General features: G+C 39.2%; 1 protein-coding gene across 5 annotated transcripts in view; it reads right to left on the bottom strand.

The window, feature by feature from the left end:
• Positions 1-27,408, bottom strand: part of GAS2 (growth arrest specific 2) — an 84,328-nt gene extending 56,920 nt beyond the window's left edge. The window contains exons 1-3 of one of the 5 annotated variants that reach the window (XM_064657192.1): positions 27,029-27,408; positions 17,106-17,267; positions 9,346-9,470 (exon numbers count right to left, since the gene is read on the bottom strand). In XM_064657192.1, coding sequence (XP_064513262.1) covers positions 9,346-9,470; positions 17,106-17,247 — 267 coding nt within the window. In that variant the 5' untranslated portion in view covers positions 17,248-17,267; positions 27,029-27,408. Of the gene's footprint in view, positions 1-9,345; positions 9,471-17,105; positions 17,268-26,025; positions 26,045-26,577; positions 26,717-27,028 lie in introns of those variants that run through there. The other 4 variants (XM_064657191.1, XM_064657195.1, XM_064657193.1 and 1 more) reach the window with 4 other exon arrangements.
• Positions 27,409-27,767: the final 359 nt, after the last annotated feature.

Raw genomic sequence — 27,767 nt, 5'->3', positions numbered from 1 at the left:
TTTTTTTCTTTTTTTCTAATGCTGTAACAGCATTAAAGAGAATGACTACAATTAAATATCACTAAAAGAGAGAGACTGCAATTTAAAAAGTTTTAAAACCTTACTAAGATTTTATAAACAGAAAATAAGAGAGAGACACTAAGTCATGGCAAAGACCTCCCTCCAGTCTTCCTGAAAACAGGGATTCAGCAGTTCATTCCCATTCAGTGAGCGTTCTGTACCTTTTCTTTAGATCCCTGGGTTTCAGAATTAATGTTTAACGGGGATTTTTAAAATTGTCATTTCATAATAGGCTTCTTCAATAAAATTTGATTAGAACAGAATGGGACAATTCTTGCAGTTGCTCTTTCAGAGGGCAATTACACCTTATCTTTGATAGATGAATCTGAGCTTTTCCCCATCACAACGTAAGAAATCAGAGCTGAATCAGCCTAGAGTTTGTTGAAGAAGTTAAAGAATCCTAGTTTCTGAATTTCTCTCATTTATATTGCAATTAAATGAGAAAAAAATAGGAGGACTGCAATTAATAGGAGGATTGCATTTGTTTGTGGCATTGTCACACAGCAAAACTTGTGAATGAAAAAACATGCCAACTACATGAATAAGGAGCAATCTTTCCATGAGATCTTAAAATATTTCCATGAGATAGAAATGGCCAGATCTGGGTGAATTTTCATGGGACATATTTTGGAAAGCATCTTATTAACCCACAATTATGTTTTATGAAACATCATAGTCTTAAAGGGGACACGATTCTCCGAAAATAAAGTAAGAAAAATACCAGATTTTGGCAAAACTAACTAATTTCAGTCACAGAAACTTCAAAATCACGTTTCCCCCTTAATCATTCCAGAAGAACCCAAGCTAAGGACAAGACTTCAAAACATTTCAGCCTGAATGGTTGAAGTCCATCAAAACACATTACAGTTGTAATGTAAAATTTCATACTGAAAGACATTTCCATCATTTCACCAAGGGCGTGGTCAAATAACCAAGATATTTCTTTGGTCTGTGGGATTAGAGTGGATAACCTTCCACTGGCAGTCTGAATAACAAGCTTAAGGAGCCATTCCAGCTCCTTGATGGAATATATAACGGTGGGTATGGTGCTGTGTTACCATCCTGCTGCTTCTGCCTCTTCCACCTGGTTTTCTCTCAAGGTTCAGTCTCGCCCTTTGTGACCTTTTGGAGCGGGAGGCAGGGTGGGGGTCTCCCAGGCCTTTCTGTAAGATTAGTTCCAAATGGTGCTTCACCTCCCATGAGACAAGCGTCAAGGAAGACAGTGATAAACATCTAGGCAGTCTAAACAAGGATGGAATTCTTTGAGATGCATTATCTGTTTGCTTTTGGGATTTCCAGATGTTCAACAAAGACAACACGGTTTTTATGCAGACGCTGAAAACATTCGGGAAGAATTTAACAGGTAATTGCTGCTTGGGAAAACTGAACAGGAAACAATATTAGCCCTATGATTATTATATGGAAAGATTATTTCTTCTGACACCACTAAATCACTCCAACTGCATATCATGCTTGGTGAGGGAAAGGTAGATAGGTGGAAAATTTGTGTGTTCCACCCTCTGTTTCTCATCAAGCAGAGAAGAAAAGCTTCTGCACAGGAAGGTATGGCTTTTCCTATCTTGCAACAACCAGGAGCCAGGGAAGGAGATTTAGGAAAAACAGGCAAGGAAAAAGACTCAACTTGTGAAGACGTGGAAACAAACATTCCGGAAATCCTGATTCAATACTTGCATCTTATATATTATTTATACAATCCTTTTTATCGGCTATGGTAGTAGGAAACATCTATGACATCAGAAAAGAGGCTGCAAAACCACATGTGCCCCTTTTGTGTACAGTTTTGTACACAAAACTGTAATCCAAACCACAAATAATTAAAACAAAAATAAAGAAAATAAACAACAATTACAGTTTGCTCATGTTTCTCAAAACTAGGTAAGACTTTCAAGAACAGCCATAATAAAGCTGATGTGTTATTAGACAAACAGAGGTAGCTGCATTTATGGGAGTACTCCAAAGCCCTGTATGTTCATTTTTAAGAAAAATTGTATCTTTGTCTTTATGATAAAGAATCTGAATTTCTGTGAGTTTTCCAATTAGAAACCACAAGGAAACTGCTTGAGCCGTGGGAATTCTAAGCAGGAGTAGAACTTAAAAACACCTGTGATTTGAAAAACGTGTTGGAATCTCTAATCTACACAGCCAAATTTCTAAACCAGCCTTAAAGCAATCTCTAAAGTTGTGAACAAAACTTCATTGTGTACTTGAAGCATTTGGGGCCAATTTACATATACAAAGACAAATGGGAATATATGTTTATTTTAAAAAAATTAGACATAATTATATCTATAAATTGATGTCTGTGCCTCAAAGTAATGTCTGTTTTCTTCTTCTGCATTGCAGTCATCATTTATGTTCATTGTTTCCATTGTTTCAGAAATTTTGGCTCATTATTTAAGTTCAAGACTCACTATTGGTAAATGCACCAAATTCTGTAGTTCTTGCTTATTCATTATTCCCTAAAAACCACTAACACTAACTTTGACCTAGGAATTGCACAATTAAACTGAAGACAGTTGGTCTAAACTATGTTTTCTCAAACTTTGAAATACATATGGTTATTTCCATACAAGTCCCTAATCTTACATTTCTGTTCCAGACTATTCCTAATAGTCTAAGTAAAAAGCCACAAAAAAAAGATCTGTTAGAAAGATTTTTACAGTTTGCTTTAAAGATTTAACAAAATAAATAACAGGAATGTTGCAACACATTTCACGTAAGAGGCAAAATCCAGCAAATCTAAAATCAGCTGTTTATAAAATTTCTCTCAGAAAACTGAAGTAATGGTAAAACGCTATGAAAACTTATGGGCTTAATACAAATTTTATGAAGTGTTTAAGTATTAGCATTACATACAAAACCAAAGTTAATTAAACATCTCTGGAAAAAGCTTTGAGATGTTTTCTAGTTAAATGATATTCTTGGAAATCAAAGTTCAGTCCTCTTGACCTGATTTGCAGTCTGAATCATTACGATATTTTCCAAAGCAGGAGCTACGTGCTTAAATCTTCTCTGCTTTTCCCCTGACAACGACCTTGTGATGCAAATTCTGTTTATTCCTGCAATGTTAAATAGGTGCAGAGAGAGGGATGTGCAGCAGAATCCCTGCCTCATGTTCACTGACAGCAGCAAGGCCAGTCCACGGCAGAGATTAATTGTGCTCTAGCCAAACAAGAGAACAAACCATGCTTTCCCAAGGACAAGAAGTACCAGTGGGAAGAACAGTCTGGAGAGACATGATGTCTCAGTGCTCCTTCCAGGACTGTGCAGCTCTGCCTCCAACAGCGTGTGTGGCTTAAAGTGCACTGAAACCCTTCTAAGTAGTTCTTGTGTATTCACCTGGAAGGTGCCAGGCACACAAACACATAATATCCTAGAATTGTTCAGAAATCTCCTTTCATAGTCTGGTGGGAACCTTTACTCTATCCTACCGTGCAATCCTCCTGCAAGCATAAACTTTAGCTGTAGGAGTTATTTGTTGAGGCATGGAAGGTTTGTGCACGTCACCCACTGAAGGCAAATCTTACAGTATCTGCAAGAAACCTGGTAGCAATCTAGGAGGAGCTCAGCAAGCCATTGACATGTCTGAGAAAGGTACAAGGAAATCTCCAACAAACAGCTTTACAGTCTTGTGGAAATGATTCCTTCCAGATGGATTAGCACTTGTGAGTCATTTCACAAGATTATTCTTTTCCTCTCATATCCACATCAGTCTGCCACTACGAAGATTAATACACAGAAGGACAATGCTGTATTTTTTTTTATTCCTCCCAAGTAACTGAGAGCCATATCTATATTGTATATGATTAGAAATTGGCTCCAGAAGCTTTTATTGCAAAATAAGTCTCCAGGAAAGTGCAAGTGTGCAGATGAGAAAATTGCTACCCTAGACCACAAAGAATCTGTTCATAGCCTAACAATTCCTGCAATCCTATCCATGCAATTCTCAGCTGGAGAGTCAGATTTATAACTTACAGGGGGCACCAGAACATGGCTCTGCTGCAGCTGAGGACTCTTTACACTGGGCAGACAGGTTCAGGGAACCAAGTTTACAGGATGCTGTATATCCATCCCATCTATAGGATGGGATAACCTTGACAAACTGAAGCCTACAGTATAAATAAAAACACCATATAGAAACACCAGCTCAGACTTTCAGCTTGGCCATCTGGGGCCTAAAAGCAAGTTCCAGATTCCAGATCCAATTCTGAACCACTGGTGCAGATTCTCTACTTTAGGAGGACAGAGTTCCCTACCTTTGCTTGTGGCCCCATTGCAGGGCAGACACAAAGCTGTTTGAAGCAGTACATCCACAAGCAAAGATCTTTCTCTCATCTACATTTAGAGAACCATAAGCTTCCATGTTTCTTGTAAATGACCAGAGTTAAATATAATTTTTTTTCATAATGGGAACTACCTAACAGGAATCACGGCTCACCAAATGAGGCAGCAATAGCCAAAGTGCTCAGAGCTCTTTACAATGTTCACAAATCAAGCCACTATTTTACAGTGAAGAGTATTCCTAGGTTACAGATGTAGAAAGTGAAAGCCCAGATATGTATTCTCCCAAAAGCAAACAGTAAGCTTATAGCTGAGATGGGAAAATACTGGGCCTCCAGTTCACAACCTTCCTCTTTCGCCACCAGCCCCTTCTTCCAACATTGCCAGAATTCAGGTCAATCCCCTGGATTTTCAAGTCCTGTAGTTTACAGGATTCTGCCTCTACTTCCACAGATATACATAACTGTCTCTAGAAGCAAAAACAGCTTGAAATTTAAACCAGAGTTTTCAGTTGTGAAATGGCTGAATTGTTTCACCTTTGAAAAATTCAACTTCAATATTAGAACTTAATTAAAGGCAAAAAAAAAAAAAAAATCCATCCCAAATAGTCGTTTAGCTCTCTTAATTGTAACTCTCAAAAATGCATAATGTGGCTCTCAAAGTCACCAGGCCAAAAGTCTCACCTGATGTGAACCTGCATGACTGTGAGAAGCCAGAGCTGCCACAGTGACCCACACTCACCAAGTAGCAGATTTGCCAAGTACCTTTCAGAGGACCAAGTGAAAGCTTTGGATACAGAAAAATTGCAAAATACACTTCAGGTACTATGACTATGGGTAAGATGTGGACAGAATCTCCTAATATTAGGATATACATGAATGTATATTTGCAGAAATTACTACTTCATGGACAGCTTCATGGAAGTGAACGTGCACATCCAAGGACACAGTTTACTCACTTTTTTCTACAGGACAGCTCAGTGAACATTCAGTTTAATCTTATTAAATCAGTCCCCATGGAAAGAATAAAATTAAATGCCTATTTGAATTAAAAATTCTAGAAGTTCAGAAATATTTGCACTTGGATTGATTTTTTGTACTTACTTCTATTTCTTTTATTGGCCAAATCAATAGATACTAGCTTCCTGAAAACAAGGCTAAATTTTATGTTCCAATTGATTATTCATAAGTATTTATAAGAGGGATTTGACTTGAAATTTATCTGATTAGCCTCTGAGAACTTGGAGAAAAAAGAATAATTAAAGCTTCAACCTATTTTCATTCACCATGAAAACATAGTTTTGAATGAAAAGTTCATAAATATATAGGCAGCTTCAAGGATAGTGGACAGACTACTATGCCCTACCTATAAAAATGGTAACAACCATTAACACAAGCCCTGCCTATAAAAATGGTACCAACTATTAACACAATTTATTTATGTTTATTTTAAAATCTTAATTAATGGTCTTACTAAACTAAACTAAATCAAATCAAATGTGGGCTCTGTGAACACTGCACATGCCTTGATGCTCTGAATTTGTTTATACAGCTGTGAAATTCTCAAATTAACTATCTGTCAGGAAAAGTAAAATACTGGCAGGAGAGCATGGAGATGAAATCCAAGCCAGTGGGAGAAAATTACAAAATGGCATCCTGTGACATGAATGACTTTTATGGAATAACTGCTGCTATAATAATAAGTCTGTAATTTCTAGACAGTTGATCATTAGCAGGAGCAGCAGCACAGGTAGTTCCAACAACTTACTACCATACAAATCTTGAGCATTTATTAAGACTGATAGCAGTCATCTCCTTGTCATTGTATAAGTGTACATGGTTGGGTTTATTTATGACTGTAAAAATCTCCAAAAAGAGGAAAAAAGAACTCAAAAAATACATCATCCACCACTCTAACACTGCCCTCCCTGTTAAAAAAATCCATTTTCATTTAAAACAGAAAAGTTTTGTCTGTCTCTAGCAAAGGATCATCAATGTTTTCAGAATGATCAGGTTTTGTAGCATGGTTTAGCTGCTTAAAAAATTTAACTTCAAATAACTTCTTAGAAGTTTGACTCTTGTGAAAGGATAGAGTTGCCTTTGTCTACTTGCACAACCAGCTGGGTATTCATCCCTAGGAAACAGTTAACACACAGAACATAAGAGTGACTCTCATACTTTCTGAAGTTCCAACAATTTTCATCTATAGGGACTTCCTCATCTGAGTGGGGTTCCTGTGTATTCAGCCTTCCAAGAAATCTCTCTTCCATCACCTTATTCAGTGTTTACTGGAACCCAGGTAAATTTTAACAGTCTTTGACAGGAATTGTCCAACTGTTTCGTAAACAATTCCCCCCCTTTTGCTTGTCTGGCTTCTGGTACCTTCATTCAATGTCCTGTAGTCTCTGTGTAGAAACTGAACTTCTACCACACCTTCCTCATTTTGCAGATTCTATCATATGCCTCTTTTTCCACACTCAAGAGTCCTAATCTACTCAGTCACTCATAAAAGACAACTCCATTATCTCCTTCATACATAAAAGTTACAACTGCATTCCCTTCCTCTGCCTCTTAAAAAACTACTTTTGCATTGAACACCATTTAATCTCCTCTTCAGTCTCTTAAAGCTGTATTTCCACATTATGTTACCAGTAGTTTCCTATGTATTTTGAAAATGCCCCCAGTGTCCACAAGTGTCTCCACATGACACAAAAAGGAAGTGTTATTATCAACATGCCTTTTTAGATTTGGAAAACAAAGTATTTTGGGAGGCACAACTCTTTTTTGGTTTCTGCTTTCCCAATGTATTCCACATTCAAAAAGGTTGTTGCTGACCTAGGGGTTTTCCTGAAATCTGAAGAAAGTTCAGTGTTCCCTAATAAGAAAGGGAATGATACAGTTTAGTTAACAAACAAACTGCAAAACTAACAGTGACTAGAAACATATTGCACAAGTTAACCCAGAAGCATTAGGGGTTTAGCCTCTGCTATTTTGTAGAGCACTGCATTATGAATTTAAGGAATTATGGCAAACAGCTGATGAGTCAGTGCATGCAGTATTAGCTTTTAATGTCTTCTTACATCTGTTGCTATAGCTGCTAAACTGGCCAGACAGCCCCAAAGAGCTGCCCAATGAATTCATGATCACTAGTACATATCAGTCAGAACAGGATATTTCATCTTCCTATCTTTGTTTAAGACAAAACTAAACCTAAAATATTGCATGGAGCTTTTCCATCTAGGAAGATGTTTGCATAAAAAAATAATTAAAAGTTACATATGCGGGTAGAAAAGTAAGTTATCTATTTTGATAGAAGCTGAACTCAACACAACTCAGCAGCTTCTTCCAGTCTTTGGGGCACCTAGGTAAAAGGCCATGTTTCTGTTTTCCTGGGCAGAGAAATGGTCAAATGGCTTCAAAATTTCATATATATTATTAATAGGGTGCAAAATAACAATTCAGGGGAGGATTGTGAAATTCTTACTGCACTAAATTTCATACAGTATAATCTTCTCATAAATTTCCTTGGCATCACAAGTCAGATTTTTCAATGTGTAGGCTATTCCTATTGCCTAAGACTGCTACACAGGAAACTAAAATCTGAAAGGATGAAGAGCTTCCTAATAGTCTACAATGACATAAATCTATTACTGTGCCATTTCTTTGAATTCTTACTATAATAAATATGAAACAATATACATAGAGAAAATAGCAGCAGAACAGATTTTTTTTTTAATTGCATTGTCAGTTATACCAGTTTGACAAATAAAGGACCAACAAATCTAAGTAATGACAACACGTGTGACTGCACATGTCTAATCAACTTCTAATGTAATTTAGGCTCAAAAACAAATACAAGTAACCCTTCTTTCTGTCTAGCTAGTTCCTAGGCTTAATCAAAAAGACTTCCATAGGTGTTTTCTCACTTGGAAGCTACCATGGCACAGGTGAAGACAAGCTGGACCATATTATAAAGAGGAACTCAGAAGTCAACCAGTACCTCTACTAAACAAGCCCTGATTATAATTTGAAATAGGAAACATGACAACTTCTTCTGCAACAACAATTATGAACTTGGAACCAAGAAAAACAACTTATACAGGTGCAACTGGCACAAGGCTGACAGTTCTCAGAAGAACTGATAAAATTCATGCTGTGCCCTAATTTCTGCTACACATAAGTTATGAAAACAAAGATAGAAGATGCATTATGTTCTTGGGCTCTTTTTTACCTGCTTTTTATTTGCCTGTTTTAGCTTTCAAGGAAGATGTACCTGAATGCACAAGAAAAATAGAAAGTTTCGCAATAAATGTTTTAATGTGTCGACCCTTTAATTCAACTTCTCCCAGAAACAGAATCGCTGCACTCTTGAATCTCTCCCAGTAAGACTGTCCTATGAAAATAATTTAAAGGAAAGAGAGGTTGCATTCAAGCAAGATCTTAACCTGATCTTTCCAAAACTCTTCAGGATCTTCTCACTTTCACATTTTCTACATCATTCCTGCACCTTTTTGCTGAAACCTCTTCCAGTACACCAACAGGACCTTCAAACTTGAGGCACCAAAACTAACTATAGAGTTTTATTACTGGTCTCCCTAGAGCTGTTTTCAGAGGAAAAGACACCTCCCACAGCTACTTAATATTCCCCTTGCAAACAAATGCAAGGATCACATTTTCTCCTTTAGCTACCACATCACACTGCTAGATCTTGTTCTGCCTTATTCTCCACATATTACAAGTAATTGCTTTTGCATATTTTGGGTAACTGCTTTGCATAGTTACCTTAATAATTACCAGATAAGCATTCTTTCCCCCACCTTTATACAGTTGTTCTTCTACACAGAGCAATCACCTCCCCGCTCTTTTGCAGAATCTCCACACGTGAAATCTCTTAACGGTGCAAAAAGAAGTTCAGTACCAAACCAAAAAAGTTCAGATACCCCAGATACTGATATTGCACACTAGAACATCGACCAACACTTACTCTGCCAGGCTTGTTTGCATCAAAGCTGTTTTCTTTAAACTTCTCCTGCAGGGTCTCAGCTAACCGGCAAAGCAAGGCTCCGTTATCCAATTTCTCCATAAAGGTTTCTGCTGTTATTTCTCTACCTGAACAGCAAACAGAGAGTTAACATGGCAGAAAGCATGCAATAGTACAGACTGCATTTGTGTGAAAAGAGAAAATCAATGGAAACCTCAACAATAATTTGCAATACGCTTTAACTGAAAAACTTGTATTACTTGGAATATTTAGTGAATAACCTCACTACTACTCCACCTGTATATATACAGAAAATCATGAAAAAAACCATGCTTTTTTGGGGGGGAAGGCATGTGATATTTGAAAAATAATTCTAGCATATCAGACTCCATGTATTTCACTTTACTAATGGAAATCCAGTGGTTTTAACACAATATTTTCAAAGACAGACTACAGCAGGCAAATGGTTTACACCAGTGTGCACGTGTAGCTATAGCATAAGAGTTGCTAACAGTTTATTTTGTAGCAGAAGTAGAAAATCTTGTCAAGAAGGAAAGGACTACATTTTTTTCAGAAGACTCTTAAGACTTGGTCCTGCAAGAAGTACACAAGATACTACAGTTACTGCAACGCTCCTATGAAAGTCCTTTTTCAGAAATAAAGTTAGGTACATAAGGAAAAAAAAAAAAGGGAGTGAAATTTCGTGTCATGCATCTAGTTGCCACACAGATTAAAATCTGCACTCCAAGAACGAAGGCAAAATACTCTGATTTCAAAATATATCAATTACTATATAATCCTGTATGACACTATTTCAGCTACCACAAACTGTCCTCCTTGCTACAGCAGACCAGACAACCTTACAATACAATGTAATTACACCCCCCTGGAAGAGGAGATTTCAAGTCTCATGATGAGATGTGCATGTTCATCAGACTGGGCAGGCCAGACCAGAAAGAAATCATTTACCATCCTAGATTAAACTTTCAGGATCCTTGCATCATTTTCAGGTAAAAATATTCCTATTTCTTACTGAAGGTTTTTAATTTTCACATTTCTACCAAAAAATGTGCTTTCTCTTTGGAACTTTTTTGACTAGCAGCTGTATTTTTCAGCCCTCTTAACTTCCACTAATACCAAGAGAGCATCAGGGACTAATTCTTTCTCCTTCTATTAAGATAGGATATTTTTCCCCCCCCTAATATTTATATATGTCATTTAGAAACAGGAATAACACTATTAACTCATTTTTCACAGATTGTCACACAGCACACGTTAGTAACAATAGTCTACCCTGCCAAAAAAAAAAAAAAAAAAAAAAAAAAAGAAAAATATTAAAAAACTGAAGTTAGAGTGGTTCCCCACCTCATCCAGATCCATTTCTGCTTCCATGAGATGTCTGGAAACTGAAAACTTTATTCTGTTTAGAACAGGTTCACTGCATTTTTTAGTCAAAATAAAAAAAAAAAAAAAGGGAAAAGTAAAAAAGTGAAGTAAAACTTTTCTACATCTTTTGCTCAGAAAAGAGGGAAAAAAACTTACAAAAATGAAGCAGATAAAAAATTAAAACTGAACTTCTTGCTGGTGCATTGTAATCTGATACTCAATGTCACAATACTGAATATAGCAGCATTATAAAGTAATTGAAGTTAAACTTATTTTTTCTAAAACATTTTTACTTCAGAAATATCTGTTTAAACATGAAATTTCCCCCTTTTTTATTCCCTCTTAATTCCATATGCCATATAGCCCACTTCATGGCTCCTGTATACCTAAATGACTTCCCCAGGCAAGAGAGCAGTAGTAACACTGCAGACATGCAGTTAGCTTATCCCTAACTGATAATATTTTACAGTGTCTCCAGCTCAGATGAAGCCAGAACTGAAATTATAATAGCCCACAGATAAAAAATGGAACATCTCAGCACCTCAAAAGCCTTTGCCACCATTCTAGCCTACATATTTTCCCATTTGCCCCATTAGCATTTTTATAAAGTGTTATAAAGTCATTAGAAAGCTAAATTTGAAAAAGGACCATGCTACAGGAATCTCTTTCCTTTAAAGAGTATTATATTTTATAATACGCTCCTTTTCTTTTTAAAAAATTAAATTTCAAATATTTTTAACTTACTCAACATTTTTATTTTAGTTTGCAAAATGTAATTTTTCACATGGGTAAAACAGAAAAATCACATTTTACATATCTCCAGTCCTATGATCCAAAGATTTATTGTTTAATAATAATAAAATGTTATAAAAAACATAAAACCTATTTAGAGACATTTTCTCTTTACACAGACATGGAAAAAGTCTTTTATCTTCTTCTGCTATTTAACAATACAGTTATATTATTTCAAGTGCTTTAGCAATTTGGTCACTGCATATCGTACACCGAGCTGGATTATTTGAGTTCTGTTCCCCTTTATGAAATCTGAAAGAATGAATTTTGCATTGAACATCTGTATCCAATGAAAAGAATATTAGGTGTCAGCTTTCAATTCACTATATTTTATGGCTCCAAAAGGTGGCATTTCTTTGCTAAAACAGACACTCTGACATATTTAACAGTTGAAATATATTGATTCAAATGAGAGTAATGTTCATAACCTGAGGGGAAAAAAAAGGCTCTGTGTATTTGTATGGAAAAAACATTAAACTCCATTAAAAATGTATAACTCCCCCTATAATTACAAGAAAGCAGTTGCAATATTTTTATAGAATGGTAATAACATTAAGTATAATAAAAAAAACAACACTGAAAGTATGAGAGGGGAAAAAAAACACACACAGGAACACGAAGGCTTTCTGGAACCTCGCAAGCACTGCTTACCCTCTCTTTTACCACAACCACCAGGTGCCCCCGAAAAAGTCAAACTGCTCTACCTCTTGCAAGCTGTGAGCAGCTATCTGTAGAGTCACAGTGCAACCAGTCTGGGAGGTTCATGACAGAATAGCTGAAAAGAGACCATGCCCTGGGTGTGTGTCCAAGAGGTCGAAGACAAAGCATTCCCTACGGGCTGCCTCGGACAACCAGAGCCTTCAACAGAAGGCTGAGGGACTGAAAGACCCAAAGTACCAAAAACCTAGTTGGTTCCTCTATTATTGCACTCAGTTCTTCTACATTTGCTGTAATAAATACAGTGTAAGACTGACTCCAGCCTCAGAACTAGCTGAAAGACTGTTTTAATTGTACATTTCGGTAGCAACACAAAGCTAGTAGTTTTTGAATAGAAATATGTCACTGGGGTGAATCTCTGAAACACATCTACAGTGCTTAAACCCAAAATAACAAAATGTGACAAAAATAAGGAAAACAAAAGGCCAGTGATTTTATGCACATACAAAACTAGTTATCTTCTGACAAGGCTACTCTGTTAACACCCCACAAACTGACAGCAGAAGCAATGGTTTTGAAAGCATTGAGACATTATCACTTACTTGAAGTGGGATATATAAACAATTCCAAAGGCACATTGATACTAAAGAGAATTAGATAAAGCCACTCAACTAAGAGAGAAACTGTACCAATGCCAGCAGAATCACTGGAAGTATCAGCATTAAAATGTCTGAATATCAAGACATTCAAAGACCTGCATTTCCCACTGGCTTGATCTGAACAAACTGATGTTGAAAATAAACATACTGTTACAGAACCCCCTTAGACAGCAAGTGGAACAAAAACACTAAGCTGAATGAGATTTAATTCAGAATCAAAGAAAGAGTTCTCTTGCACAATACTTCCTACTCCTCAATCCCAAACTTTACACCTCCTGCAACACACCTTTAAATACCTAGCCTGGTCTTCAACTCCCTTAACATCCTTGCCCCTATGCTCCTTTTTATCCAAGCCTCCTTCTCTTTTGTATCCAAGAAACTTCTGTGTGCAAACAACACTCAACATTTACATGTCCAATTCCTCAGCACCCTGCATCCTCCAGCCACTCAGCTACGAGCTTCTGAAGCCCAGAAAGCTGTTTGGAAGAGGCCTCAGCATTGAAACCCTGAAGCTCAGACACGTGCCCAAGGTGTGGTCCCACGTCCCAAATGAAGCTGGATGGAGTAAAAGACAGTATAACCCTCTGCAGCTTGTAAATGAATTCTGGGAATGAGTAGAAAGATGAGAGCTCCACACAATAGCCAAAGAGGAAACACAGACCATCTCTCTGTACCTGTGCTAAACTCCAGGCTGGTGGTGAGGCCCACCCCTCCTCACATCAGCCACTTTGCTTCTGCAGACACACAAGAGTAAACAAGAAAGTCCTGGAGAGTAAGGCAGGCAAGCAAACCTTTCAAATTGCCATCTTCCCTCTGCTAGAAGAGTACTACGGCCCAAGTGTGCTAATTCCCATGTGTAGCTTGCTAAAGGTGAACAGAACTTTTCAGCATCCACAAGAGCATTCTACTAAAGTATATACATATAATCTACCAAATTTGGAGTTTGTCAGTCATGAAGGCATTCCCAAGTGTTTCACTGGCTCTATACATACTAAAAGCAAGGCTAGGACATGATCATGACTTGCAAGACAGCTGGGTTAACACATCTTTTTAACTTTGCCACTGCCACTCTCGACTGAGGCACCAAAGCTCAGCAGAGAGAAGCAAAGGTAAGAGACACAACACCCATAGCTCCAATCTTTCTCTCCAGCATGCAAACCACAACCCCCACAATGCTATAAGGTACAATATTGTATGAGTTAATGCTATCTGACACATGGAGTTCATCTGCAATGTCCTTTTTCCATCCCCCAGAGTACAGACAGCTAAAATCTATTCAGCAATGGAGTTGTAATGACAAACTGTCCTCTCAGAAGCTGAGTTCCTCTGACATGGTTCCAAAAATAATTAACAAAATGCACACAAAAGTAGTAGTGTATACCAAAAAAAAAAACTCCAAAACCACAACATGTTAAATTAGAATAAAATGTTTAAAGTCACAGGGTTAAAGATTCTCACAGCGTTATTTTCCAGCTGCGCCACGTATCTCAGTTTTCTAATTTACCAACTGGGTAAGGTCAAACTCTAGCTATGCCTACCTTCTGTCTGAAATCAAAATCCTTCATTCATATTATAAAGTACAATGTCCTGAAAATGTTTTCCAGTTTGTAATTTTGAACCCACACCAGGCTTTGCTACTGCAAGACCGTAATCTTTTCAACTTCCAGTAACACTGTGCAGGACACAATTGCCTCTCCACAAAAATTTCCTAAAACACCATCAGTTGATCAAGCTGCTTCAAAGAGGTTCAGCCCTATTTTTGCCTAAAATACTATTATTTTTTTTAATCTATGTTTCTTTGCAAAGATTCTATGTCCATGTTGAGTACATATGACTAAAATATAGATGAAACAAAACATGAACCAAAATGGCAAAAATTAACTTAAATGCATATTTGTGTGCTTTAAAAATTGAGAAACCTTATTGCATTAGAACTGGCATAAATGAAGCTTACTATACATACATAAAAGACACTTACAATGAGGCTACACAAGATACAGGAGAGAGCAAGCTAAGGTGTGGAGACACACAGCATTATTTGTTCTGTGCTACTTGCACATCCTTGCATGTGAAAATCTACTGACCATTAATGCAAAATACATTATTTGTCCCATGTAAAGAAAAGGACAAACCACAAAACAAACAAAAAAAGTCTTCCATATTCTTCTACCCTTTCGGATGCTGAAAAATTAGACAGTACAAACAGGTTTTTACAAGGTAACAGCATGCTGTAAATTCATATCTATTTTATCACACAGCAACATGCTCACACATCCCTACTCTATTTAAAGTTAATTCAAATTATGCAGTAATTAAACCAAATTTGAACTCTGAGTTAATATACTTTTATGAATAATAATTATTTTAATTCACTTACACTTAATTTATTCTGAATGTGAATTTTAACTTAATTGAATTATTAATTTGAATAACAATGTCTACACAGGAATTCAAAGTGGTTTAACAAATCACTGTAATTTCAATTCTTCAGCACAAACTCTGAGAAAAGAAGAGCTTGGTGTGAGAAGGTGTGGGGGGGATGCATTAAGCAAATGAACTGTATATGCTGCTTAATTAAAAGAAGGTTGTACCCATTTAGTTCTGCAGTGCAGAATTTGGTGTCCATATGAAAAATCAGATTTTTAATTATAGTTGGCATTTCAGAACCTCCTGCTGGTTGCTACTTCCTTGCTCAAAAAGTGACCTCATTCCTAAACTTATCAGTGGGAGAACTCTGTTACCAACTGCAAACAAGGTTCTATTTGTTTTAGAGTGGATCACGAAAACTTCATTGTTTAAAACATTTAAACAATATACTGAATCCTTAATGGAATGTGCTGCTTATGATTCAAAAAACAGTCACTTGGATTGCTGTCCTGTGGTAATTGGAATGAAAAGTCAGTATTTCTGAACTTTGTTCCGGAATTGCCTAGACAATTTTATATTCTAAACTCATTAATTTAAATTGAAGTACCACACAAGTATGTCATTTAAAACACATGCCACTTCTGCAGTTATGGATTCATAACTGTTACAACTCTAAAATGGGTATCATCTACCTGAAAAATAATGTGTTCTTGCATTCTACTGACACTGTACTTATTGACTACATCTTTTAAAAGGTGATATTTCCCTTTCTCTTAAAAAAAGGAGTAAATACAGTACAGATGAAAGACAATGGATATACTTCATTATTGTATGACATCAATTGACTGAGATAGTTTAACTACAGCATTTGCCATGACAAGACACTGCCCATGCCTCAGCAGAACAGACTTTCAGAAAATAAAATAAAAATTAAATAAATCCTCCAAAACCACACACACCGATTTAAAAGTGCTTATCCAAATTTTCCTCCAAAATAACATGAACAAAAGTTTCATGCAACCATCACCTCCTCCGAAATATTTTCTTCTCTTTCTTTAATGAGAGGAATTGCTGGCATGGTTCCTTTAGCATGAGGTATTCTACAAGTCATAGATTTGTTTGGTGGTATTCTTTGGACTTGCAGGGATCACCCCAAAGCCATTTTTCCTTAATTTGATCTCAGGAAACAGCATATTATTCCCTGGCTCATAATTTCTAAATTGTACACCTTCAGGAATGATTTGTGTATCTCAAAGTATTGTCTCCTTCCTGTCAGGGACAATCTCACTCTTCTTTCACATGTACCTGATTTTTTTCTCTGGGTGTTTGGTTTGCACCCTCTTTTGACAACAACATGCTTTGGCTTCACACACCAAGGCATACAGTTGCCACCAGTAAATCCCCAGGTCCAGCTGTGGTAGGTCAAACCCCTCTACGAATGACTTCCAGAAGTCTTATCATGCATTGCCTTGGGCAGCACTTATCAATTACTAGACTGCTTGGTCAGCAAAGAACTATTTAATGGTTCCTTCTATTCAAGACAGTCAGTACACCTGTATTCTTTAGGAGGCTTATCAATAAAAATGGAAAACACAGGTGATGGCAGTAATTAGCATCATTCAGCTTAATGGTATTAATACAGAAAACACATGTAAAAAAAAAAATTAGAGGGGAATTTGAAAAAACAAACAGGAGATATGTAATAAGGTTCAGTTATGCTACAGAAACACTGTGGAGGCAAATTACTCATTAGCTTTTCTGACCTTGCCAGCAGTTGCACTACGTGGAAGTAGCTACCTATTCATAACTACCTTTATTTCTGATGTACAAAAGAGTCTGAATTCCCAGTGGAAAGAGTACTCTTACTGCCCAGTCCCTGAATTCCATCTTACTGTGCCTTACCCAGCAGGTTTGTGAGCCACAGGGCCAAATCCTCTTTCATTGGCAGCAAGTTGGCCTCGTGTCTGCTCGCGAGCCACTGACTGTACTGGTGCATGTCAGAGAGGCCAGGCCCGCGTGCCTTGGGGCTCAGGGCAGTGCACATCGCTTATCCGCTCCTTGGACCTGGTTCATTACACCCAAAAAGGAAGAAAAAAAGAAGAAAAGAGCACTTCATTATACCAAGTAAAGTTTCATAGGTTCCATCTTTAGAATTGCAGAAGATAATCCCACGCCGAAGACGATCCGCATCTCCGGAAGCGTTCAAGGCCAGGTTGGATGGGGCTTTGAGCAGCCTGGTCTAGTGGAAGATGTCCCCACCCATGGTGTGAGATGATCTTTTAAGATCCCTTCCAACTAGAACTATTGTATGACTCTGAAAGCAACAGTAACAACAGTTCTAAGAGATCAGATGTCAGATAACCAGATGTGGCTCTAACATGTGGTTGCAAACCAAAGCTTTGTTTTGTTAACAGATTTTTTTTTTTTGCAAGCGATTAAATCATACAGATAAACGTCAACTTCATTTGTACTCACCAAGCTACACATGTTGCCAACACATGACCATATATACTGGAAGGAATGATTAAAATCAAATAAAAATAAACATTTTACACAAAGCTAACAACTCACTATGGTGCCTGATCCAATACCCATTCAATTTAAATGGAGAACTTCAGAGATTTTTGGATCAGGCCCAAGAAAAACATGGGAACAACCAAATTACACTACTACAGCAAACTTACTAACAACTTATAAATTCTGTAACCAAATTCTATTCTACAGCTTCAGAATAATTAAAGAAAAAACCTACACTAAATATATTGAATGAATAGATAATTTCTTCAGAAAGCAGCACAACAGCTAGCACTGGTCACTCAAGACTTCCCACTTCCCAAATCCTCCTCTGCTTCAGTGACGACACACTGCAGCTTTAGTTTCGGGTAAGACAACTAATATTTAACACATAACGTATTAGGTGTTGGGAGTTGCAGCAGCCAGACATGTTAGAACCACTGGACCTATATCTCTGCTCCTGAGGGACCAATTCCCCACCTGTGGCAGAAGTGTGCTGAAGAAAGAATTTTTTTAGAAGGAGGTTATTTTTCCTCTCTGAAAGAACCTCGGACCTAGACTCTAATACTTGTAGCAACGAGCTGAGACACTTCCTTGCCTGGCAGGCTGGAGCTTGCTGAAAAGCAGCCACCAGGTCTTGTGGAGGTGGCACTAGACAGACATTAAGTGAATGTGAGATCCATAAGGAATAGTTCTGTCAGCTGGTTGATCCACACCAAATGTGATTACACATGTCAGCTGGCTTCAACTTATGGCACTCTGCAAACACTGTTTCTTTCTGTCCTTTGCATACCTTTCAAACCAGGTAAGAACTGTTTGTGACTTTAAGAACCACAACAGAAAAAAAAAAGAACAATTTGTTATACTATCCATTACAGCCTGGAATAACAAGAATACTGAAAACAATTCTTTTGTCAAAAAAGGAAAATACTTACTAAATGTAAAAAAAAAACAAACAAACAAATCAAAACCAAAACCAATTGCCTTAACATAAAATTGTGCTGTAACTGACTTTCCCAAATGTATGTACTGCTACAATATGTAATGCTACTTGGGATATACTTGTATTAATACTCCAGCATTGTTTAACCATACTTGGGTAAGTAAACTCCATGCTTACAAAAAGATCTCCTTAAGCTCCTGTTGACAATACCTCATCCCAAAATCCTGAAGTTTACCTTGCCCTTGAGACAGACACAGTTTTCACTACAAATATATTTCTTACTGAAATTAGACAATTTTTTCAGTTGGGGAGAAGGGAAAATAGACTTTAAAAAAAGATTTATTCTCTTGTATAAACATGCATTTCTGAATTATGAGTAGATTTCACGTTTTTCTAACAACAAAAAAAATCTTCATGTATCCTTTCAGAGCAGAGAAGTTTAAGGCACCCTGGTACGCAATTGAAGCACAGCTCTGTTCTGAAAGCTGACTTTGTAAAAATGTCAGATTGGATTTATGGTTTCCTGGTTAATTAAATTCAAATCATACCTGTTCATTTAGGGTAGGGTGTGAGGGAGGGGAGGGAGGGAGAAGAATTAGGCTGTTAGCTCTGCAAAAATCAATCTGGAATGTCACTCTCAAAATAGATCGATTCAGACTAGAAGCTACCAACAACTAAGGAATTTCAATAACAGTATATTTAAGAGTTGCTCTAAGTCACTCAGAACCACACAAATTAGTCCTTCAAATCACTGCTTCATTTTGGAAAGAAAGAGAGGCAAGATGGTTGACACCACCTTGTCTTCAAAGATTACATGGGGAAAATCAAGTATAAATACCTCTGCCATATACTTTCTTTCCAGAAAGAGTCTTCAAATAAATTTTGACTGATTTCTGTAGTCTATAAACTCCATTGATACAGTGAGAACCAGAACTGAAACTAGATTGTTCTCTCGGATGACCTCTGAGATTATATTGGGAAAATGTAACTTAAAAAAAATCCTCATTCCTGAATGTTCAATTCATATACAGCACACAAATAAAGCAAAGTACTTTTTTGCACCAGTGTTTCAGTTTATTAACACCTGCATATCTAAGTATTTAGGAACCAAAATCCTGCAATTTGTTTCTCTTTACATACAGATCAGAAAAATGTACCTGAAAAAGCAGAACCATTGTACTAAAGGAACCAGTTAGACATTGTAGCTCTTCACTGGAGATAATTTCACAGCTCATATGTGCTTTTTGGAGGGGTTTAGACTAGATGACCCTTGGAGGTCCCTTCCAACCTCAGTTAATTCTGTTATATTTCAAGGATGCACCCAGCAATATTAATCACAGAACCTTAAGTAGGGTCTGCCCTGCTAGAAGGGCACACACACACTGAGCTGGGTTGTGTCAGGAGGGAAACAACAGAGGCAACACCCTTTTCTTTCACCTCAGGAAAGGTCCACCTCCTTCATCACTTCCAAGGCCATGCATATGAAGTGCCCTATGGGACTTGGGGGCTAATTAATCAACAACATTATGATATGCCTGACAGCCAGCCAGATACAATACACGCCGCTGTCACTGGTGGGGCTGAAGTCATTCTAAGGTTTGAAAGTTACATTTCTTAAGAGGAAACAGAGGGAAGGCTTCTGGGATTGCTACATGAAAAAGGTTTGGGTTTCCCCATCAGCCTGTGAAACAAGCACTGCAGTCTGTTTACCCTTCAGGCTGGTTTCTGAGGAGGCACAGAGCAGAGATTTCAGGGAGCTGAGATGTCACTTCATCTCTAAAATACAGGGTTGTCTTTAAATACATTTCATACTGACCTAACTCACCAATCAAGCCTAGTGAAGGCCTCAAGAGACTTGAGACTCCCTGAAGGAAGAAAAGTGAGAGAACAAAGATTTTGGAGGATGCAAGGGTGCCTGAGTTTCTAAGTAACTGTGGTAGTAAGAAGAGAGAAGATACAGAGACAAGAAGGGGGTTAGGTAGTTTAAATAGGACACAGGTTCTTAGAATGGGAAACTGGAAAGATGATGAAAGGCAGATAGGTGACAAAAATTTCTAGAAGATGAAAATGATTCAGGTATCTCTATAGTCTGCTTGAAACAGTAGCCCTAAATTAACAATAATGCATGGGTTTATTTACGAAGCAGACATGCAAAGTGAGGACTGGAAAATGAGAAAATCTACACTGAAAACCCTGAAGAATCACAGACAAATCACACACAGTCCAACCTTACTTCTGTGTAAGTTTTCTTTAATTTAATTTATGAAAAGATGAACTTTCCCCTTCCCCCCTACTTCTCTGAAAACCTGCTCTACACTTCAATAAAATACTTCCCTGCTAGAATCAGAGCCACAAAATTTCTACCTTGGATTTTTAAAATTAAATTATGCTCTCAAGGAGCAGAGCATAATCAGTTACTTGCATCTCCTGTCACAAACCCTACAAGTAACACAGCAGGTCAGTTATCAAACTGCAAGCATCAGAAAGTATCAAACTCTGAATTATTTTTCATGCAAACACTGATCGCTACTGCACTTGTAAATTTAATTTAAGCCTCCACAATACTTCAGCACTGAAGTGCCCAAGTTTCATTAAAATGTTTATCTACTTCATTAGTTGTAGTAGCCCAGACATTAACTATTACAGCTTCATCACACAGTAGCTGGGATCTGTGAAGAAGACAAAATGAGTTAGTTATGTGGAGGTATTATGAGAGCAATTGAGTCCTGAGCTCTTCCAAGACCCCTTTGAAGATTCTACCCATGGTCAAGGCCAGGCTCTTGACTCATTGCTCAGACACCTTCAACTCCCTTCCCTAAAATATCCAAACATACCTATTTTCTAGTGAATTGAAGAAAAGTTTATTGACAATTTATCAGTGAGGAATTTGGTCAGAGAAATGGGCTAACTTGCCTCAAAGGCAGACAGCAGCTTTCAAGGATACCTCACCACAGCTGAGGCAAGCCTCTGGCTCCAAAGACTATTTCATCCTTTCCTTTTTGGCAGATATAAAGTATGAACAAAAGTAGCCAAAAAATATTGGGTTTCCTAATCTCACTACTTTCTAACAGCAACATCAAATCATCATATATATAGCTGTTCAAAACTAGCCAACACAAACATGTCAAATATTTTACAGAATGTTACAGTTCTCTATAAACTGTTGAGGCTGACGTGATATGCAGAAGCATTTTCAAAACTTACCTCTGAATGCTTTAAAGCAACTGCTTCCACCTGCTATTCGGAATGGGGACAAGGAACCGTCTTTAACTACTTTCCATTCTGTTTTGTTACAGGTCATATTTATGCACAACAGCTTTTTTTTTTCCACCTCTCTCAATAAGAGGATGACATCTCAAATTCCTAAGACTTATTGTCTAGATGAAGAATTCAGTGTGGGATAGTTCACAGTACACCCAGTGACCTGTATCAGATTCAACACACTGAAAGGTCCTGTTTCTCTCTGCTTGCTCCTACCAAACAGTGAAGTTCTTATTTTGCTTTACAGTAGTGCATTTAGCTGCCTCTGTATTGTAGTTCACTGCTTGTATTTTGCCAGTAGTGTAACTTACACTAGCTGTTGATTGTTATCACTGATCATCAGGTGAAAGCAATGAGAATCAAACAAGTGATCTTTTGTAATTCCACTGGCTTTTGTTGGGCTTAACTGGTAGAACAAAAGGAATCAAGAATCTGTACTCAAAACACACAGGAGGAAAAGACTGTTTAATCTAGAAAGTAGAACTGGATGCACAGTGAAGCCCTCACAGTTGCAGATCCCTGGATTCAATTCCCTTTCCTATTCCAACCGCCTTCCTTACCTGTAAAATTGTGATAATAATTTTCTTCAACTGAGTATATATAATAAGAGGAGGGGAAAATTCTATATAGGAAAAATGCATATATAAAAGAGTGCAGGTATGCATATGTATACAGACATACACAGAAAATACACCTGCTCCACCCTGCTAGCTAATCACATAAACCAGCAAGATTTTACTCCAAATTGCTCATCCAGCCCCAGTACAAGATGCATAACCTACACTGGGAAGCTGCTGGCTATGCAGTGCCCTCTGTATCACACGAGTTTCATTGTTGCTTCAGCCTGGTTCCTAATTACAACATATGTATTAATTCTCAAACAAAAGGAGGCTTGAACCATTTCTTTTAACTTGCTCCTACATACAATCCTTCCAGGTCAGGAATGAAGAAGTCTTGCTGAATCACTCGCTCTTTATGACTTGGCTTAAGAACTAGCACAGACATTAAGTATCCAGTGGAACAAGCATTTTTCTTTGTATTCAGTTAGAAAAGAATCAAAATATATCTAAAAGAGTCTGTGGAGGGAAAAAATACACCATAAAGCAAATGCAGAACTCTATATAGTGATCAATCAAATCATCTCTGATGCAAAGGTCCTACACAGTGTCCCCTTTGCACCGTAACAGCTTGACTTGGACACTGTGTGTAGACATCTGGACTGGCCCACCCAGGCACTGCTGCCTTAGCAGGCAAGCTCATTGACTGGCTCTGTGCATTTGGCAGCCAAACCAGAGTTATCCAGGACTGAAGATTAGCACATATGCCAGTTCAGTGGCCTAGCTGCTCTACAGAGCTGGAAAACTAGAACAGAAGGTGGCAAAACTCTGCCTCGGACCCAGGGTTCAAGCATTCTTCTTCAGAAAATCTTCACAGTATTAAATAGGGAGGCTTGAAGCTTGTGCAATGAGATGTGCTGTGACTCAGGAGGCATATTAGCCATTACTTGTAGAAGAAACTAAACATTATTATGCACACAACTGTGCAACAGCTCTCCAGTCAGTGGCAGAGGGAGCAGACAGCAACTTAGACAACAGCAGCACAAGTTTTTCTCTGGAGGAACTGGAACTTGAGTGCTAGACTGCACATTGGCTTTGACAGAGGGGTATCAGCTATAACTGCAGACAATCTCCTGCTGTCTTAGAGAGAAGGTAATGCTATTGGAAAGCAGCCATCCTGGAAAGAGAGGAGACAGAGGATCAAAAGCCAGAACAGAGCTCATGAGTATCTGGCAAGGGCCTCTGCTGGATCTCCCTGCCTGTTCTAATCACCTCAAGCAGATGGAAAAGAACAGAACTTTTGAAACATTACTGGAGTTTCAGTGGACTGTGTGAAGTATTCACTTACTGTAATGGCAAGTTGGGTGCAAAAGAAGCTGAAGTAAAAGATTCAGTGTTCACAAACAGATTAAGTTGCAGAACAAAATGCATATTTGTGCAAGCAGAAGTGAAGCTGCCCACAATTTGGTGCCCATACCTACAACATCTTGCCCCCACTTTCACATCATCAAGTGACAGTTTTACAGACACAGCAAAAATACATTCACATTTTAAAACTGATTTCAATGTTCCCATCCCAGTGTTGGCATATTTTTCAGATTTGGAGAGTATAACATTAGTCCACAGACTAAAAACTGCTCATTTTTCCATCCCCTCACTCATACATACAAATGTGTATACACACACATACATGCAGAAAGAGAAGGACAGAAGATGTAGGGATGCCTTCCTTTGAGAGCCACAGAAGTAAGTAACAACTTCTGTAATTGGTATTTTTAATGTCAAGAAACTGTTCCCTATGATGAGATCTGCCAGACAGTGGAATGATTTCCCCTAGTGAAACTGTGAAAGCTCCCTTACTTGAAATCCTTAAAATGGACTAAAAGAAGCAGTTAGGAAAAAACCCAAAGACTTGCCACTCACTGATATATGTTACCAAGTCAGTCTTTACCACCTGCAATTGCCAGTTTACTACAGAAATCACTTTCATTTTGCCCTTTTACATACATAAAAACAAACACAATCACTTTTAAAGTGATTCTGCTACTACCTTGCATAGATCCTCTTCAAGAGCTATTGCAGAGCTTTCCTGTCTGTAGGAAACAACAGGTCATTCTTGCCTGCATCCTCCTAAATACACGTACCTGTAATCTTAGTTTGCTCACTGCCATAAACGAGCAGATAAAACATAAGCTGACAAATGCAGTGAGCATATCTTTATAAGGAAATTCAATTATTCTAGTTATTTTATTATCCTTATAAACTATACCACAACCAATTTAGCCCAAGGTTTCTGGAGCTTTCCCAGATTAACTTGGAGCATACTGTACATTTAGGAGCAGGGGGAGGGGCACTGAAGGGGAACCACCATCTGAAACTCATTAATCAATTAGAATTTTTCATGGCTTACATCAAAATGTGATCTACACTGATAAAGTAAGCTTTAATCACAAGAAGCCTTTGTCCCTTACGTTATGAATATACGTTACAAACGTGTGCAGAGCTTCGAGGGGAGGATGGAGAACCTGGCACAACAGCTTACCAATAGTTTAGACCTGTAAGGCTCTTGGTCTGAAGCCAGACCAAAACAAAGTTAACTGCATTTAAAAATCTGATCTAATCATTGGAAGCCTAGACATTTTCAGGACTATGCCTAGCAGAAACAATTTTATTGCCTTGATAATGTCTCCTCTACCCAAAGGAAAGCAGAAAGTCCTTCTCACGTAGACTGAAAAAAACCTTCAGGAATGTTCAATATATACTTGCTCATAAAATTATAACTTCTGGAAACTGAGCCTGATTCCTAACACAGTCCAAAAACTTTGAAGTTGATTTCTCATTACCTGGCTCTTATTGTATGTTTTTCTGCTTGTCTAAGCAAACTAACCACTAAAAATTAGTACAAAAGAAGTTTCTACCTCCACCAATTAGAAAACGAAATACATATTTAAACTGGCATATTGTATCTTACAAGGAGCAGAAGCGTGTCTCTTGCTGTAATACTGTCTGCATAGTGTGCTTACAAGCTGACTCCCAGTCGTCAGCTTTGCTTTTAATTATGATGTTCCATTTCTAAATCCTGTCCTGAAATTAGTGTTAAGTTTAACTGAGAGGTGTAAAGTGGAGTTGAAGAGGTACTTTGGATAGTAAGTGTGCCAATTTAAATAAGACTGGGGATAAAACAAATAAAGTGACCAAATAAGTAAGTGGGCTAAAGTCAGTGAGAGCTAGAACTTGAGGACAGTACTGACTCTTCAGCACCTCACCACCTCCACCTAGGTTTGGCTGTGGTTACAACTATGGTACCATGGTATAATGCCTATGGCACCACCCGATGAGAATTTAGAAATGTCCTATTTAGAAATTTCCTATTAAATCACAGTCCATGTCACAAAACCATTACACTTGGCACAACATCTGCTGCACAATGAAAAAAAAAATATACATAATTTAAGGTACATGGAAAACGAATAACACTTTGTTAATTTTTAATTTCAGAGTAACGTCAAAAGTATGCAGTAACTGCACTGGGGAGCCTGCAACGCACCCGTCCTGGTGTCCCAAGAGCCCTTCTCCCCTAGGAGCACGCAGAGACGTAGCAGGCTCGGATGACACACACCACTGCAGCAGGATGCTGATAGCGATCCTGGATAAGGAAGACAGCAACCTTCATACGTAGGGCACTAGTAAAGGAACAGAGCCTCCTCCTTAGAGAGCAAACTCTGCCCTCGGAGCATTTGAATCTAGAGCCTGAAGAGGAAAGCAAGAACCTGGAGGGGCGGCTTCTGTCACGAGAGGGGTCTCGTCCTCCTGCCCCCGGGGGCGGCGGAGGGGCGAGCCGGGAGCGCTGCAGGGAGCGGGGCTCGGCCGCCTCCCGCCCGCCGCTGCCGCAGCCCCCGAGCGGGCGCTCCCATTTCCCACGGGCTCTGCACACGTAGAAACCCGCCCTCCTCCTCCTCCTCCTCTCGCACCGCCGGCACCCCAAGGACTGCGTGAAGCAGCCTCACAGGCAAGCCAGAGTTTGGGGCCGGGGGATAGCGCACAGTAGGAGCAGGAGCCAACCCCCCTCTCCGTTCCGTCTTGCCCGCCCTGCTCTCACCCGCCGCGGAACCCGATGCGGTTTGTCCTCCTCGGAGCCCCTCCACAGTCAGGCTGAGCTAATGGCTTTGCCATGAGCGCTGGAAGCGCTGCTCCCAGGTCTGCCCCTCGGGGGCAGGACCACGGAGCCCCTCCGCGGGATGCCCGGGGCAGGCGGCCAGCAACCCCCCGGCTGGCCACGGCGAGCGCCGGGGGAACCGCTCCGGGACCTCCGTCCCGCACCCGCGCACGCTCTCATTCCGCCTCCGCGATGCTTTCGAACTCCCACAGTCAGAGAGCGGGAGGAAAACAACAACAACAAAAAAAAAAAAAAAAAAAAAAAAAAAACCACACCAAAACCCCACAAAACCCCCCAACCAGGCAGGCACGGGCAGCCGTGCAGCGCGGTGCCCGCCGAGCCGAGCCCTGCCGCTGCCTCGGGACACGGGGGGAAAGCAAACACAAGCACCTACTCCGCAGCGAAGAGCCGCCGGGCAAAGCTCACCTTCCCGCTTCGCTCCGGCCCCTTTCTCTTTAAACTCGAAGGCAGCCGGCGAGATGCGCGAAACGCCCTCAATTTAAAGGAGCCGGCGCGGCGGGCTCCGCCGTGGGGCCGGCAGCGAGCCCCGCTGGGGCGGGCAGGCAGGGCTCCCACCTTGGCCGGGACAGGCAGGCAGGGCTCCCACCTTGGCGGGGACAGGCAGGGAGGGCTCCCGCCGCCCCTCCGGGGCCGCACTCCCTGGCCCCCTGCCCCCGGCAGCCGCCGCCGTCCCCCCGAGCGGAGCTGAGCAGAGCGGTGGCAGCGGCGCTGCCGCTCTTCATACTTCTGTCCGCTCCGCTCGCTGCTCGCTTTGGGAAACCCTCCTTTTTTTTTTTTTTTTTTTTTTTTTTCCCTCTCTGACACCGATTTCCTATCCTTCAGCAGTCCGCACTGACTGAACGGAAGTTAAATACTTACTTTTTTTTTTTTCAGAGGGACGGCAAACGCAGTTCACACTGATTTACCCTTGAAATGCTGAGATATTGTATTACAGCCCTTGGCAGCGAGTCGGTTCTTGGTTCCATTTCTCTTTTATTATTATTACTCCCTTTCAAAGACTCTTGATTGTGGAAAAGGAGAAGAAAAGGAGAAAGGAAAATTTCACATCCAAGATAAAACTCGATTTTTTCTTTAATTTGGCTACTATCTCTGAATTTTTTTAACACTTATAG

Source organism: Pseudopipra pipra, chromosome 6 (assembly GCF_036250125.1).
Source record: "Pseudopipra pipra isolate bDixPip1 chromosome 6, bDixPip1.hap1, whole genome shotgun sequence".
In the NCBI taxonomy this organism is placed as follows: Eukaryota; Metazoa; Chordata; class Aves; order Passeriformes; family Pipridae; genus Pseudopipra; species Pseudopipra pipra.
Note: the sequence above shows the minus strand (reverse complement) of the source record. Positions and strands in the feature narration are given on the sequence as shown.